This window comes from Sceloporus occidentalis, unplaced genomic scaffold (genome assembly GCF_023333645.1).
Source record: "Sceloporus occidentalis isolate IW3139 unplaced genomic scaffold, rSceOcc1.0.p SCAF_7, whole genome shotgun sequence".
NCBI lineage: Eukaryota > Metazoa > Chordata > Lepidosauria > Squamata > Phrynosomatidae > Sceloporus > Sceloporus occidentalis.
In genome coordinates, this window is record NW_028316987.1 from 69,003,836 (window position 1) to 69,021,472 (window position 17,637).

The following is a 17,637-nucleotide window of genomic DNA, read 5'->3' on the forward strand; positions in this document are numbered from 1 at the left end:
TGTCATAGTGGAAATTATGGTGGTTAAATGTATTCAAGATTTAAATTTAATTTTTTATTCAGAATACATAAAAACCTATTTTGAAATATATTCAGACACAAGTATTAAAAGGATGAAATCGTCTTTATTTCAGTACTTTGACAAAATACCCATAAAATTCAAAACTTCTACCTTTACAAAAATAGTCTCTACAAGTGATATTTCTCTCTGCAATGCCAGTAGCAAATAGAATAAAATCATGAAAAGTCCTTCACTTAGCCTTATCAGAAAATGTTGTGCATCTGGAGCTACACATTCAGCACTCTCAGTACAGAAATGTTTCATCCTCTCACTCATTTGATAAATACACACTTCAATAATTTAATAGTTTAAATTAGCATTCCACAAATATACATGAAATTTAATTATCGATTTCAAATGACCACAAAAAGTGCCTATATACATAGGTTCCAGTCTTTCTGGAGGTGCCAGCAAGATGAACAGCATACAATCATTGAGCTGTGTTCATGTTGGTCCCACAATGTACACGTTATACAAAAGCACAGCAGCAGCACAGATTTTACGGAAGGCATTTCATTTGATGTCGCTACCAGTGGCGAAAATGTTTGCAAAGATTATCTCCTGATGCCAGAATGCAGCTGAGTGTAGGAAGCAGGTGCTGTGAAGCAGAAAGATACATTCTCACTAGAAAAGAATGGCTTTCAAAAGGCCTTCTGCAGTTAACTTTGTTCACTGACAACTATGTCAGAAAAGTACAGGTAAGTAAGCTGGAAAATAAAAGAATCATCATTCAAATACAATAATATTTACCTGTCTGTACACTGCCAAGTCGCCTCTGTAAAGCCTCCAGACGATTAATATAATCTGTTAAAGCCCTGTCAGGATCATAATTCTGAAGCTGAGAACAAGCAAGGGAAACTCTGCTTAAATCAGTATGGATCCCTTGGAACCTTAAAGAGAAAAACAGTGGGGAAAACAGTTGATGAAAACTTGTAAATTCTTTCAGGATATCGCAAACTACAAATGTATATAAATAAAGCTTATTTCTTGCTGCTAAGTCTCAAGAGTTAACCACCCCTAATTTGAATGCTTTGTTGCTGTGTGCCTTCAAGTCATTTCCAACTTATGGCAACCCTAAGGTTAACCTATCACAGGATTCTCCTGGCAAGATTTGCTCAGAGTGGGTTTGCTATTACCTTTGCCTGTGACTGAGAAAGTGTGACTTACTGAGCCTGTATCACTATTCATTTAGACATCTTAATTGCATCTGCTCTTTGACAACATGCAAACAACCATGTTGTGCTGCTTACAAGGTGGAAGCTAAATAACATGTACTTCTCTCAGTTCAGAATCTTGGCACACACACACACACACACACACATATATATATGAGATCATAACTAAACATTTTCAAAAAAGGAAACCAATTTATAAAAAAGCCACATGGATCAATTATAAGCCTTTCACATTTGCAGCATTCATTTTTGTGGATTTGATTATTCATGGATTTAATTTATATGAGCTCTTGAAGAGTCTCTTGGCCCTCCAGCAGAACTAAGCTGGAAGTTGACCACAGAGTCATACACTGGAGGACCTAGAGGTTCCTAGAGAAAACACTTCTCTAGGCATATGTAGGTCCTCCAGTGTAATTCTATGGTCAGCCTCTGCCTGATGTTGACCACAAAGTTGCACTGGAGGACCTATTATTATTATCATTATCATTATCATTATTTATATAGTGTTGTACATTTATACAGCAGTGTACACATAAACAATAAAGTCGATAAAAATGAAGCCTGCCAATGTCGTCCATTCTACAAAATATAGATTCCCAGAAAGGTTTTTCAAGTTAAAAAAAGAAAAGAAAAAAAAGAAACCACTGTTTTTTTATTTGAGGTTTTTGCACTTAAAGGTTGGTATTTCTACTATCCCAGAAACCTACTGGAAATACTTCCACATGTACACATTGGGCTGTGCTGATTTTGTATTCTGGCTTCAGGTCCTTGTACCTTACTCTAGGCTGCTCTGGCCTAATTTTCCAATTCAATAGGTTCAAGTGGGGCAAGATGGGGAGCCCTGAAAAGTCTTAGGTGTGCTCATGATTAAACTGTATTCTAGGAGAATATTTGATCTGATCAAGCCGTCTGTATGGTCTTGAGGTGTGGATAGAGAATGCAAAATATTTTTGGAAGAATGTTGTTTGAAAGAAAAACTCAAAACATGATCTCACTAACTAAGATAAATGGTGGTAAATCTGTATCCTATACAGGTGTAATAGACTTGTTATTTTGCAATTGATATTTAAACAAAATTAAATGGAGAATGGTACATGGCAATGCAAAGATTCATATGATTTGCTTCATCAGACCCATGTCCAGCCTTCAGTTTCTGCCAGCAGACAGGTAGACACTTCTGGAAAACTCACAAAGCGTACTCTGAAAGATGTCACGTTGTTCTTGGTACTTAAGATCAATACCACCTTTGAAAATGCAGTTTGCAGTAAAAGAATCTACATCTCAAATGAAGAACAAAAAAGTGAAATTTTACCTAGGTTGATAACACAGAGGAGATCTGAGAGATTCCAGCTCTGACCTGGACCTATAAGAAGAGTGTCTGTGTTCTCCATAGAGCTCCAGACCACCAGAGATTGAATCAGGTCGTAGTTCACTACCTATGTTAATAAAAACAACATTAACTTTTTGCTAAAGATCAGCAAAAATTTCAATTCTACATATCAACACTATTTACGGAAATAATTTATTGCAGTTTATAGCCCTAATGGAGATTACTATAGTGTATAACATACTGTACTCTATAAGTCATGAACGCTCGATTTGCATACTACAGTGTTCACAAGTGATTTATAAACCACACCGTTCCCTAGTATTTAAGCTTATCTATGAGAGCTGAAAATGAAAGAAACCGACTTTATATACAACTCAGAAGCTGAGAGGTGGGCCCTTCCAAACCAAAGAAAAAGTACCTCAAGCACCGATATGAGAAATTTGACAGTGTAGATTTTATCACTTGTCTTCAACAAGTACCAGTATTATGTGAGAGAGCTTCATTCTATCATCCAGCTAAAATTAGAATGCTTGTCTTTGACCTTCTGCCTTGGAAGAAAGGCAATGTAGGCCAGTGACCAGTTCTTCTCTGGTAGTTAATGAATAAAAGATGATGACAAATGCTATAGATACAATTCAATGAAAATTAGACATCTTTTAACTCTAGTTGTGATATCCAGGGATAAATACACACTATATTTCACAATGGGATCTAAACATGCTTCACTTTGCAAGGATGATACTCAAAGTACTGTGATTCATAATCAATAACTTACCCCTGCCCTCACTGTGTAATTATCAAATTGGCCAAATTTCATATTTGGGCCAGGAGTTACTTCATGACATTTTTAGACTGATATCCATTATTTTAACATTGTATACTCCATCCCAAAATGTCGGAATTTGAAATTTCTATTATATTTAATGGGGGCAGGGGTATTGACCAGTAATATAAATTTACCTGAATTCTGGCTGAAACCATCTCTGTTGATGCCTAGTAAACTATAACCTGTAACCCGGTTCCATCTACGAACGAGGAACTTCATTCTGCATGTTAAAATAAAGATTAAAATTATATATTTCTATTTCAAACAACATATTTAGTCTTAAATCACAATGCTAGTACCAACTGGGGTAGACCCATTCACACTACTGCTGATTTCCCAAATTCCTATGGGATTTGGGCTATGAAATATAACTTAATACAGGTGTTGACATGACTTTTATATAATGATGTTGCTTTTAGTGGTATAAAGATTGAATCATAAATGAAATGACGGAGCAGTGTAAAATACATCATGTATAGGTCAGGGAGGAGCAATCAAGCAATAGCAACTGTAATGTAATGGTCAGAGCATTGACCTGGGTCACAGGAGATCCAAGTTCTAGACACCACTGAGGCATGAAACTCACTGGTTGACCTTGGCCCAATCATTCTCTCTTTCAGCCTGATCTCCTTCATAGGGCTGTTGTGCTCAAGTTCACTGGAACAAAGCAGTAGCAGTGGTGGCAGTAACAACAATAAGTATCACTTGTTTTGAAAGCTTGTCTAGAGAACTCAGACGATTTCTTGCCAAAACTGAATCCAACTATACAGTACCTGTATATGTTTTTATGCCTTATTTAACTGTAGGTTTTTAAGAGTATTTGGGGGCTTCTCAGAGGGCTTAGGTTTAAATTAGGGTTAGGGCAATCTGACTTGCAGGCCATAGGTTGTCCCCAATGCCACTACTGTGGCCCCAAGTCCCCTAATTACTTTTTTGGGGAAAAGTCCAAATTGCTTTTTCATCAAAATGTCCACATGGGGGAGTGGGAAGCAAATTTTTTGCAGATCCCCCATCATTTGAGGCCCAGAAGAAACCTTTTTTCAAACAAGAACTGACTAGATGGAAAAATGGCCTTTTCCTGGATTTAAGATGGCCCACAAAGGGTGAAATATGCGATGTAATTGCTTCCTGCACCCTTTTAGGAGAACTGTGGGCAAATTTTCTTCAAATGCTTTTTGGGGTTTTGTGATGGAAGGGTGCATTGGCTCCCTGGGGAACCACAGTAGCCTGGTAATACTCAGTTATCCACTCTTTGTTTAAACAGTTCAAGTGCCTTATTTCATAATCTATATATCTACTTGCTTTGTGACACTATATACAGTACAAACAAATGTCTTATATCCTACCTTGAAATTGCGATTAATACTCTAACTGCTGACCGAAATCGTGTAAAGCCCTTTGAACGGTGTGTAATAACCTCTAGGTCGGTGTAGGAAGGCTGGCCTCCCATTCTTGCAATGAGAGATAAGGTGGCTTCTTCACACTCCTGAAACCCACCCAGTAAGAGCAGCAAGTATTTCTTCTGATATATGAGAGCTTTACGAAAGCTCTCTGCTCTCAAATATCTGCCATAAATTCTCTAGAAATAAGATGAAATTAAATAATGCAGTAAGAAGTATAATGCTCTGCTGACCATAGTGCTCATATGAAGATCATTCTTTCCAACTGATCTACATCCTCCCACTCCACAGTTTCTGATGCGAGCAGCACAATTACATCAGTTGTAGCTTCAACCTTGAGCTGACAAGAACAAACACTTCACTTGCTGCATAATCCTTTCTCGGGACTTCAGCCAACACAACATGCTTACTTTCCCCTTCAGTTTATTAAAAGGAAAAGCCAGAAAGAAAGAAAGGAAAGGAAACTGAACATTTGGGGCTAAACAATGCATAGGGAGCAAGGGTGTAACATTTCCAATTCAGAACATTTCAATTTGGATTAAAGCAAAAAATCCCAAAATCTTGAATGAAAAAAACAAAGGTAGGATTGCTGCGAGACTCTAAATCTCAAACAGCATTTTGCTCCAGGGCTTTTCTCTTCCACCTCTGCACATAACTGCAGAAGATGGTGCTGGCACATATGTAGCCAATCAGTGGCTGGTTATTATATAGTTGGAGTTTTGCATTTGGGAAAAAAGAAGAGCCACCCTCTCTGTCCTCCAGCAAAGCGGTGTTGCTGCACAAGGAGGTACTTGACATTTCTTTTCAGAATGACCTTAAAATTGCATAAACTGGCACAGTGGGATATTAAGCCAGTGTGTGTCATCAACAGGATGCTGGCTGTTCTTAAAATTGCCTCTTACCTTTAAAGCAGCATTTTCTGAATCTGACCCCAGTTCTCTGAGAAAAGCCTCATTCCTTAATTCTGCCCTCAGTTTAGTCAGCTCTGCTTCAGCCTGCTTTAGGGACTGCTGGAGACTTAACTTCTCTTTGCTCCAGGTCTCTCTTTCAGAAGCAATGAGTGTATCAGCATTTCCTCCACTGTGTGGTGACAGTCTGAAAGTCTTGTGAAATTGAAAAAGAAATGCAAAAAGGAACCCAAATTAATTCAGGGATGATTATATTCATATTACTTAGCTGTGGCAACCAGGACTGAATGGAATTGTAAATGAACAAATGATATTATTATATATGCCACTGAAGTAGCATACAGAAACAGTACTTAATGAAGCAATACCCAGAGCATGGAATGTTACTTTTAAAAAGTAATTCGTCCTGTTACACATTATTACTGTTCATTGAATGACTCAATACTTAATGTTCTTATTCCTTACAATGTTGAAAAATTAACTCGTTGCACTGAAAAAGCTAAGTTTGATAAGAAAGTGGCATCAGAATTGAAAAATGCCTCTAAAATGCCCTGAAGAAATACCTGCTAGGAGTAACTGGAAATGGTATTCATTACACCAGTAAAATAACTTCATTTTCACTGATTCTATATCTGGAACATATTTTTCATGGACTGAATCACTTACTCAATGAGTTTGTGTAGTTTTGTCAAAGGAAAATTTTCTCACTTCTGCTACTGATCAGAAATATAGCATGGTTGAGATGGGCATAAGAGTTTCCTTACTGCTTGAATGAAAATAGAAATAACACCTGGTTTATCAAGGTGTTTAAATACGTAATGGTTATCGCAAAGAAGGACAGAGACAACACACTATATAGCTGTTAAAGCCAATTGTACTAATTGTATAAAGAACTGTACAGTGTAATAAATGTAATAAAAATAAGGACATGCCATTTACTGTATTAACAAATCTTGGCCTGAATTCTATTGGTGAACTAGAAGAGAGACACTGAAAATCAATGAAGTTTGCTTACAAGTTGACTCACTATTCAACAACTGATCAACAGCCCTAACTCCAGTTGGGACTATTCAATAGTGTTTGCCCACCACTATAAGGAGACACAACTATGTAATGCTAGCAGGTAGATGTTCTGAAACGTACAGCACTTTGCTAATACTACAGATACAACAGGGAGGCAGAAAGATTCCAGGTGTATGTTGATACTATATGTATTGTTTGTAAAAGGCCATCTGTATTTGTTCAAAGAAAAGGGGAGCCATATTAGTCTGTTCCATCAAAAACAGAGTTTAAATAAATTCATGCATCTAATGAAGTGGGATACATTCCACAAAACCTTATGCCAAATAAAATTTGTTGTAAGGTGCAATATGATTCTGTGTGTGTGTGTGTGTGTATCATAACATATATTTTTTCAAAAGCGTTTAATAATTTGGAACACAAAACTCTGTTAAATCAGGACTAGAACAGTAATGAAAGAAATAGAATGAATTCTTAAATCACAGACACACCAAAGGAAGTCAAATTAATCAGACACCTAAAATAAGAGGGGAGGGGGGAAGCTTTACCCAAGATCCTATGCACTTTCAATGCAGCATAAACATACAGCAGTGCAGTCACACTGGATCCAAGTGTCATGCATCCAACTGCAGAATGCATTTGCAAATTCTGCAAACTGCAGAATTTGCCCTTGAGGTCAATCAATAGTCAATTGGCTCCCAAACCACTAAGTCAGAAGTGAGGGAGAAGGCTGTGTGTTTGCCTGCAGAATGACTGGCTGTACTAGAAACCACACTCATGTAACCGATGAGAAAACATGACCTACTTGCGCAACTACTTTTATGCTATCGTAGTGCTTGTGCCCCAACAGAATTCCAGCTTTACAGAGCAATCCTATACATGACTACTTAGGAGAAAGCCCCACAGAGTTTAGTGGAGTTTGCTCCAACATGGGAAAGTTTAGCAATGCAGTTTCAGTCTTGCCTAATCCTATGCATATTTTTCTGCATTTTTTTCTTCAGTCAATGGGATCCACCCTTTAATAAGTGTGTGAACTAGGGGTTCTAAAGGCCAAATTATATGGTAGATTAAATACATATTTGCATTTAACAGGGAATGCTTTTTTCTTTCAACAGTGCAATCAACAGCAGCTGATAATTTTGTAATTATGAACCATTTCCTCTTCTGCTGTGGTCCTCAAGAAGGTCCTTCTTCTGAACCTGATATTCACACTGGGAGAAAACTCTTCATTGGTGCCAACAGCAGGTTTCTTCTCAATGCAATACCAACTTCAATGGAAGGATGTTTCTCATAACCACAGGAAAGCAAGATTAGGTTAAATGTTGAGTAATTATCAGATTATGTTACTTGAATTTTTAAAAACTTGCACATTAAATACAAAGCATTTAGGCTTACAGCCTAGATACAGCCTAGCTCTAACCTACAAAAAACTTAGTGCAGTGTCTTAAGAGATATGGACTGAACAAATATTTACAGTGGGTTCTCGCCATCTGTGGATCTGAGCATCCATGGATGGCAAGCCCCATTGTTCTCAATGGCAGTGCATGCATGAGGCTATGCGCACACTGTGCCACCACTGGGGACTACGTGACTTGAGGTCTCGTGTTTTTCTTATCTGTGAAGCGGGGGGCAAAACAGATTCCCCATGGATATGAAAGGCCGACTGTATATTCAAACTAAGAAGAAACATACAGAGTCTCCACAGGTTCCTGTCTGCTTGTATCGTATAAGTTCCTCCTCAAGTTTCATGACTGCATTCCTCAAATTATTCTTTTCCTCACTTAGTCTGCCAACAAATCCAGTCAATTCAGCATTTTGCTTTAATAATCTTTCAGTCAATGAAGCAGAGGATGGCGAGTCTGAATTCACCTAGAAAAGAAAACAAATAGTATGAGTGTAGCTCCAATAAAAGCATATTACAATCTTAATGGTTAAGAAGTTAAAACTACAAGTGGATACAGTGCGGAGAAAGCATTTTGCTTGTTTTTGGAAAACTTTTACTGCAAAACACTGAGCTTTCTTGGTAACAGCTTCTTTATATTGTCTAACTAATTGATTTGAGGAAAATAAAAGAACAATGGAAGCTTAAGTGAAGGAAAAGGATAGCCGCCACTTTCTTTAACCATATTTGGCAAATATGTTCAGGAAATACACAAGTTTAATAATATTACACAAATTATTTTATTTTATTTTGAGGGTTATCATTCTGCATTTTGTGAGCTGCATTGTGTTCCAGCTAAAGCCAGAAAGGTGGAACAGAAATATTTTAAATAAATTAACTACTAAATCAAAGGGATTCAGTCCTATACTTAGCTCTATAAATGTTAGCTCCTTTTAAGTTCAGTGGGGTTTTTGTGCATGGAATTATGTGTAAATCTGAAGGATGCATTATTAAAAATTCCACATTTAAAAAATTTCTTAAGTATTGAATTTAAAAAAAAAAAAAAAAAAAGCATACAAAGTTTTCTGTATTAGAAATGTCTCAAAGTGTCAGTTTTCCCTTTACTGACCTCTGATTCCATATTGGGCAAGCCCACTAGTACTCCTAACACTGAGAGAACTTCTTCAATGTTGTTTTGTATCTCAACAAAGTCTTCATCATCTGATTTTTCAAATGGTAATCTGGAATAAACAAAAACATCTTTTGTTTGTGTAGGACAAAAATGGGGAGAATGACTGAACTGTTAAACAAATCACAGATCTTTTTTCCATGGACTGTTAAGTGTAACATCCACACATGGCAGGAGCCAGCACTTTGACTAGTTTTACCTCTGACACAATGGAATGAACAGTGGCTTATTTTTCTGTTGTGTTGAGGAAGAGACAAACCAGAGTGTTAGGTTCTGTTTGGTTTGTATGTCATACTAAACCATTGGTGGGAAATGTCCAGAGGTTTGGGGCAGCATCTGACTCCAGGACCTCAGAGAGCGAAATCTGTTCTCTAATCCATAAACATGCCCAATTTTCTGATGTTAACCAGAGAGACAGGAATCTCTTGTTGAAAGGAACACATTCATCCCAATACAAACATAACTGAGAAAACTCTACATTTCAAATACATTTTGGCATGATGGTCACTCAAATTACTGGAATCAACTGAAAAACAGCTTTAAAAGAAAATCAGATAATTCACTTTTAGAAAATTCTGGTTGCGAATGCTGGGATGATATGCATTAGCAGCAAGAAATTAATCTAACCTGCAGGCAGCTTTATTAGCTAGTTGTTTAACTTTTGAAGAAACATTTATCAGCTTCTGTCTAACCATCTGAAGGTCCTGACATTCCTTGGTAGCATCTCCTCCACTGTCACCACTTCCCATGGCAATTAGAGCAGAGTAAGACAATTCTTTTGTTTCACCACCTCCAATTTTCTGTTGGAAAACCCACTTCCTTGTTCGTTCATTTGACGTATCCCATGTAGTCTGTAAAATATATGATGGGGAGAGAAGGCTTGTCTTGTACTAAATACAGAAAATGAATTCTGAAGTAAACGAAACAAATGCACCTGATTATTTTGTACTTCTATATTAAAATATCCAATCTATACACAAGATTAAGCCATTGCTTAACTGACTTTGAAGGTTGCATCTTCCAAAATTAATTAATTGACCTGTGGTAAAAGCTTATAGACTTTATGACAAACAACCATTTAGAACAATCATATGCTTGCATATATGTATAGTACATGTATAAAAAAACAGGGCCATAACAATATTTGAAATATTTGAATTTATCATTATCAAATTGCTTTAGAATACAGTCAGCCCTCCACATCCATGGATTCCTTATCCACAAATTTGAGCATCTATGGCTTGAAAATATTTTTAAATATATATAAATTCCAAAAATCAAACCATGATTTTGCCATTTTATTTAATTTTACTATGCCTCTGTATTTAATGGGACTTGAACCTCCATGGATTTTGGTATGCACAGGGGGTCCTGGAACCAAACCACAGCTGATACCAAGGGCCCACTGTATATTAAGAACCTTATAAACTATTAAGTTTTCAAAATCTGAGTTTAGAAATGATAATTGTTTTTAATATTTTTATTTGCTGTCAATGACTATTATTTTGTTGGTTTTCTCTAATTTTTTATCTTGTACTTGTAACAGTTATTAACCTGCAAGTTGCTCCAGAAGCTGCAATTATAGTTGACGGACTGAGTCTAAATTTGTAAAAGAGAACTAAAATATAAATTACTGGCTGCAGCTAAAGTAGAGGGAAGCTAGCTGAGTTATAAAAATAGCACATGTTTCTGATGTATGATTTATATATTTACAAAAGAGAGCCCTAATTCATCAAGTTTCAAAGCCTCAAGTTTAAAATTGTCAAGAGAAATAATATAAAAATTAATGAATTGAACTATGAATGGAGAAATGGGGCAAGAAGACTGAGTTCATGCATGCTCCCTCTTTTTGATCTTATAGATCCCTAATGCAATGAATATCAACATGTACCTGTTGGACAGAAGTTGTGGGCTTATGATCAGTGCAATGAGCTCCTGACTGTCTAGTGTTATTTGTTCCCTCTAGGCTAGGAGAATGGGAGAGAGAGAGTTTATGGATGAGCTACAAACTTCTCTGAGAGTGAGACATACTATTCGGTGTTCCAGGATGACATCTCCTCTCCAATCATAAAGAATTAGGTTCTCAGGGAAGGAGGGCATTGATCAAGGCATTGTTTTGCTTCTGAATGCAAGACAAATATAAGTACGATGACTATTTCTTTCTCTAATCTAAACTTATTCATCACACCTCTCACAGAGGTTGGATGGCCCTCTGTTGGGGGTACTTTGGTTGTGAATTCCTACATGGCAGGGGGTTGGACTTGATGGCCCTTTTGCTCTCTTCCAACTCTATAATTCTATACAATATTACATAAGCTTCTCAGAGCCCCATACCTCATTTAGATTATGACAAGTTGTATTTTCCACTTTTACTCCTGCTTCTTTTCTCTGCTCTTTTTGTTTTAACTCTTGGACCATTTCTTGCCATTTTTCCGCCTCACACTGCAGCTGATGAATTTGTTGCCTCTTTTCTCCAAGCTGCCACTGAAGATCTTCCACCTTGGACTCCAATTCATGAGCTTTTTTCTGTGCCAGGATATTAGCATCTTGTTCGGTCTGTAGAGTTTTCCTCTGAATCTGCCTCTCCTTTTCCATCTCTTGTTTTAGCTGCACAGATTCCAGTTTATACCTTTCCATTTCACTAACTAATGCAACTATACGATCATGCTTTTCACCCAGTTGTTTCTGTAGATCCTGAAGTAATTCTTCTGTTGGTGTAAAAGTTCCATTCTGCATTTTCTGTTCAGCCATCTGAAGCTGGGCACACAACTCCTTTTCCCTTTCCAGTGCACTGCTTACCTCAAGAACTCTAAACCTTTCAGATTCAAGGAGTACCTGAAGCTCAGAGTTATAGCTGCGCTCCTGTGACAACTGAGCAGCATTAAGCGTTTCCTGGGATTCAATCTTGTTTTGCAAATCGTTTGACAGCTCTCTCTCAAGTTCCAAAAGATTAGTCAGTTCTACAACTTTTTGTTGTTCATTTTCAAGAGAATATTTCAAATCCTTAAGAGAAAATAAAAAGTGACCCTTTGCATGAATCTGACAACAGAATTTTAAGCAGATGCTATCTTGAATAAAATGGTTATCTGACACTTGAACAAAAGCTTAGGAAGATCTTGATCATGAGCTTATATTTACTTTTGTATTCTAGTTTTAATCTAGAATACAATTTAGTACGAACATTTCCTCGATACCTTCAGACCCAATATAACTTAACATTATGTTTTCATGATGAAGATGAAAAATTATAGCATTATACTATTGTTGATGCCTACCCACAAGTGAAATTCCCAACACTGGTTCTGAAATGGAAACCTGGCCATTCAGACATGTGGAATTTATTACCTTTTATATAGTGGCTTGTTGTTTTAGATATACCGTATTTTCCGGCGTATAAGGCGACTATTTAAGTCTGCCTTATGCGCCGGATTTTGAACCCAGAGACAGGCGAATGGCATATCCACCTCCCTGTCTCTGGGGTCCTTGCTGGGTCCTCTCCCAGCCAGCTGGCACTCGTGCCGGCTGGAGGGGGCCTCTCTGGAGGCCTGAGAGGCTCCTCAGCAGCTGGACTCTCGCTGCCGTTTTTTTTCAAAAGGCGGCGGCGGCAGTGGGGAAGCGGTTCCAGAGCCGGCCAGGCCGAGGCAAACGGCCGGCCCCTTACTTCTCCACGCCGCCGCCGCCACTGGGATCCTCCGATCCTCCAGCGGCTTTAGAAGCCACTGGAGGAGAGGAGGATCCCAGGGGGCAGCAGCGGCAGCTTCCGAGGAGGATTTTTGAAGCCGCTGGAGGATTGGAGGATCCCCGGCAGTGGCGGCGGCACGGAGAAGTAAGGGGCCAGCCCTTTGCCTTGACCCGGCCAGCTCTGGAACGGCTTCCCCACCGCCACCTTTTGAAAAAAATGGCGGTGAGAGTCCAGCTGCCGAGGAGCCTCCCAGGCCTCCAGAGAGGCCCCCTTCAGCCGGCACGAGACTCCCTGAGGGCAGGCCACAGATGCTGCTGGCAGGCAACGTGGGGGGTCGCCTTATACGCCGGAAAATACGGTAATTCTGTGTATCCGACAAGCTTGGACGGAAACAGTAAAAACTACATAAAGGAAATCTGCAGATATAACCAATGCACCATATCTTATCTCATGTACAAAAAAAATAGGATTGAAATTCTAGAGCTATGAAAAATTCTGTATTCTTAGGAAATCTTTAGAGCTAATATTGGTTACCTCAAGTTGTTCTTTTTCTCTTCCTGCACTGCGTTCAACTTTAGTCCTCTCTTTCTCCAATGTCCACTGAAACTCTCTTGATTTCTTCTGTTCACTTGCCACTGCTTCTTTTAGCAGATCCAGTTCAGCTGCTTTCCCTTTAAGTTCGTTTCTGAAAAAAGGCAAGATAAAACTCCCATTGTATATTTCTTTGATAAATAATTAGAAAGATATGGCTAGAAACCTGTTGCTGACATATGATTGTGGAATTTTTGAGGGTGTTACAAAAGTAGGTATCCAGTACCTCTTTCTGCAATGCCATGCCCTCACCTCAGGCACAAGAGCAGTTTGTGGGCTTCCCAGGACAGCTCCACTGTCCTGGCTATTGGCTGGTTGAATGGGTGTGCCCAGGTACCTTTTGGCTGTCCTTGAATACCCAGGGAGGAAGAAGCAAAGTTACACTGGGGAAAGAGACTGCTGCTTCTTTCCCTGATGTGCAAAAGGAGCCAGATAGCACTCAGGCCCAACTCCTCAGTTGACTAGTGACCAGGAGAACACACTTGTACCAGGGAATCCACTGACTACTACTGTGTACTTCAAGAGGAATCTGGTTCTGCTCCTTGGGTTCACACACAGATGAGATTTGAGCTCTACCAACCTATGAATTGGATCTCAGACAATATTTACACTTGTGTGCACATTTGGATGAAACTACAAGACAGATAATGGTATCTCAAGTGCATGTTTGTCTCCCAGTGATAGCAGGTGTTTGGGCATTTTTATGGGGGAACTGATGGATAAGATATGCACATGAACATTACCTTGAACACAAATTCTTCTGCGGTTTCCCCCACTGTACTTGTTCAGTTAATATATAGTTCATTCTACAGCAGATCTGATCTAAAATGTCAGTCTTTACATTCTGTTTATATTGCCTTCCCAACACCTCCTTTTTATCTTCTCTCTGCCTGCTCTCCATTTTTGGCCTATTTACATTAATTTACTGGAGAAGAGCTTGCCACATCAGGTTGACAGAGCAGATAAATAAAAACTGACAGAGAAAGGGGAGTCTTAATGGAACAAACAAACAACAACAAAAAAACAACTCATTGACTCCTACTTTGTCAGGTGGCATGCAGGGATAAACACAAATGTACTGGATTGCTCCACTTGCCATCCCAAGAATGAGATGGATGAATACAATTAAAATGATCAATTCAATCAAGACAACCAATTCTATATTACATAAATTATAACAGAATGTCTTTATTCTCAACAATTTAGCTTCTTTTTAATGTATTAACAGCCAAAGTGAGTTTTGCTAAGAATTGTGGACTACCAGTTTCAGTTGTGATCTCTCACTTTGGCGGGATACAAACGGGCAGGGGAAGATGTCTTGGAGGTGTATTCTGCTGAATACGGAGCCTCCAGACCGCCCACCCCGGGGGTGTGGCTCAGGAGATGGGGCTTCCACATGGGGGGCAGTGAAGACGCCTCACCTGGGGCCGTTTCTGACCCGCAGTTTCCAAACCGCCGCCTCGGAGGACGCTGCAAAGAGAGAGGCAGCTTCCTCATGGGCGGCCAAAAACGGGGCTTTTTTTTTCCTTTGCCAGCTGGCGGATGCGCAGCTGCGCAGCTGCAGCACTAAGCAGCGGCGGCAGAAAGCCTATGTGCACATTTAAAGTGCCCAAGCCCCTTTAAAACTTTTTCCCCCGCTCTGCCCAAGAACAATGGTGGTCTCCTGCCAGCTGGTGATCAGCTGGTGTTGGCATCCTTGTCCTCTTGCACTTTGCCAGTGTCACCAGCATCATGGATGCCTCCTCTCCTTTGGTCCCCGTGCTCTTGCTGAATCTGCAATGCACAGCCACAGCTGTCGCCGCTGCCACTGCTGTCCCCCTGCCATCCCCCATCACCTCCCTTGTATATATGTAAATATTTACAGTTTTAGCGGTTTTTATTGTTAGGTGAAAATGGCACAGGAATGTGTGTAGGGGCTCACTTTAAAGTCCAAACTTTCCAAGCAGCGCATGCGTACATGTTGCTCTAGGGTTAGGGTTAGGGTTAGGGTTAGGAGTCTTAAAATGCCCTGCAGCTGTGCTGCAGCTTCCACACCTGCATGGCAGCTGACGCTGCAATTAAAGCCTGACTGCAAACTGCGCATGTTCCAGGACCCCGACTCATTATGCGACGCAGCAGACACGGAGCTTTTAAATGGGCAACTTAAATTAGCGGCGTAGCAATTCTGGCGTACCGGTGCAGCAGCTTACAGACGGAAAAGAAGCGGAGAAAAGCAGCACCTTTTTAATGCCGCTTCTTCCCGCTTGGGGCGTGCGGGGGGCGTGTTCATGGCAGCATTCAGGTAAGGCCCGTCTGAAGGCTCTACCTTCATGACATCATGAATACACCCCTTTTTGCCCGTCTGTATCCCACCTATGAAACTGATATAAAGATTCTACTGTCAAAATTAGCCACAGAAACCTTACCTGATAGCTTCCAGGTCTCTTAAGTGCTTGTGCTGTGCTTTCAGTGTTGTTTCTAGTTCTAGTTTAGTTTGTCCAAGTTCATTCTTCAGTTCTGCAACCATCATTCTCTCCGAATTCACTTGTTCCTGAAGTTCAGCTGCTTTGTCCTTTGTACTACTGAGCTCCATCTGCATTTCCGTGTTCTGTCCCAATAATTCTACAGAGGACATAGTCAACCATTAAGGCACTGACTGTACACACTAATTTTTCCTGATGATAGGCTGAACAAGCCGAGCATATCTCTTATAAAACATGTTCAATATTCACAACAATAATAAAAGAAACTGAGGCCATGTCCAAACCTTCAGTGCTGATGGCCTCTGTACATGAAGAGTGAATTGCACTTAGGTTGCTTGGGATAAACTCTAATAATCTAAACTAGTATTGTCTACTATAAGTGGCAGCATTCTCCAAATCCCTGTATAGAGACCTTTCTTACCCCTGCTACATGAGTTTTTTTAAAAACACCAAGATGAGGGATTGGCTCTGAAATTTTACAATATTGGGGTACAACTTCAACTTTGAAGGTGAAACCTTAAAATGATCAGTGTGATCAGCTTAGTGCTTTAATTTATAGTCTTGACAATATTAACCCTGAATTCCATGTATGCTAGTAGACCACGGTAACAGTATGAGGATAACCTCAAATGGATTTGGACAACCGGTCTAGCTCTGTATACACTACTCTAACAGCAGTTCTTATAAATCCCAGGACAACAGCTTTACCAGTTTTGCTACCTGAGAACTTTCAATGCACATTTCAGGCACTGGTTAAGAAGCAATTTGTATAGCGTCGTCTGCCACTGAGATTTATCCTCTTATTTTGCTTTAATTTTTATATACTTTATATACTGAAATAACCCTACTTAAGATAAGAGTTCCCTTTAAAAGCAGTCCCATCCTTAAGAAACCAAAAAGGCATATGCTAGAAACATATTTTTGCGTAGGAACACAATATTCAGCAATGGTTCCCAAACGGTGCCCTTTGGACTTCAGCTCCCAGAAGCCTCAGCAATGTTGGCCAATAGTCTGGGATTCTGGGAGCTGAAGTCCAAAAGCCCTTAAAGAGCACAGTTTGAGAACCACTGATATACAGCAAAGTAAAGAAACATATTTTACCTTGGCATTGTGGTTTGTTTTCTAATTTCCCCTTTGAATCAGTTTTCTTGTGGTTTAGCTGAGCATGCAGTACATCAATTTCCATTAACAAACTTCTTCTGTCTGCATTCTGAATCCAATCCAGAGCAGTTCTCTGGTACGTTCCCTGTTGTTGTACATTTAGAAAAACCCACAGAAATAAAATATCAAATCAGTAAGCAATAATTCATATTATTATCTAGAGTAAGTCTTCAGTACTCACAAAGAGAAGATGCTTAGATAGTTGTGACAATTTATAAAACTATCAACATAGTCTTTACCAATGACAGGAGATAATGCAAAGTGAACAGGATTTCATCAGAAGATCAATAACACCCATTTGTCATATTACCTTTTTTTGTGTGTTGCTCTAAAGTGACAGGCCTCCAGTTATTTTTAAAATAAATGAAGGCCTGTCACTTTAAATGCCGAGTAACAGCTTCACTGAAATAACATGACACTACTTCTTTAGAACGCATTCCATGAAGAACTTC

The 17,637-nt window shown here is 39.3% G+C and overlaps 1 protein-coding gene across 11 annotated transcripts in view; it reads right to left on the reverse strand.

The window, feature by feature from the left end:
* Positions 1-104: 104 nt before the first annotated feature.
* Positions 105-17,637, reverse strand: part of AKAP9 (A-kinase anchoring protein 9) — a 128,166-nt gene continuing 110,633 nt past the window's right edge. For all 11 annotated transcript variants that reach the window (XM_089533253.1, XM_089533251.1, XM_089533248.1 and 8 more), the window contains 13 exons: positions 17,126-17,270; positions 15,968-16,163; positions 13,506-13,656; positions 11,624-12,292; positions 9,917-10,140; positions 9,230-9,341; positions 8,412-8,588; positions 5,694-5,894; positions 4,738-4,970; positions 3,526-3,611; positions 2,548-2,671; positions 811-950; positions 105-658 (listed from right to left, as the gene is read on the reverse strand). In XM_089533253.1, coding sequence (XP_089389379.1) covers positions 615-658; positions 811-950; positions 2,548-2,671; positions 3,526-3,611; positions 4,738-4,970; positions 5,694-5,894; positions 8,412-8,588; positions 9,230-9,341; positions 9,917-10,140; positions 11,624-12,292; positions 13,506-13,656; positions 15,968-16,163; positions 17,126-17,270 — 2,502 coding nt within the window. In that variant the 3' untranslated portion in view covers positions 105-614. The remainder of the gene's footprint in view (positions 659-810; positions 951-2,547; positions 2,672-3,525; positions 3,612-4,737; positions 4,971-5,693; positions 5,895-8,411; positions 8,589-9,229; positions 9,342-9,916; positions 10,141-11,623; positions 12,293-13,505; positions 13,657-15,967; positions 16,164-17,125; positions 17,271-17,637) is intronic.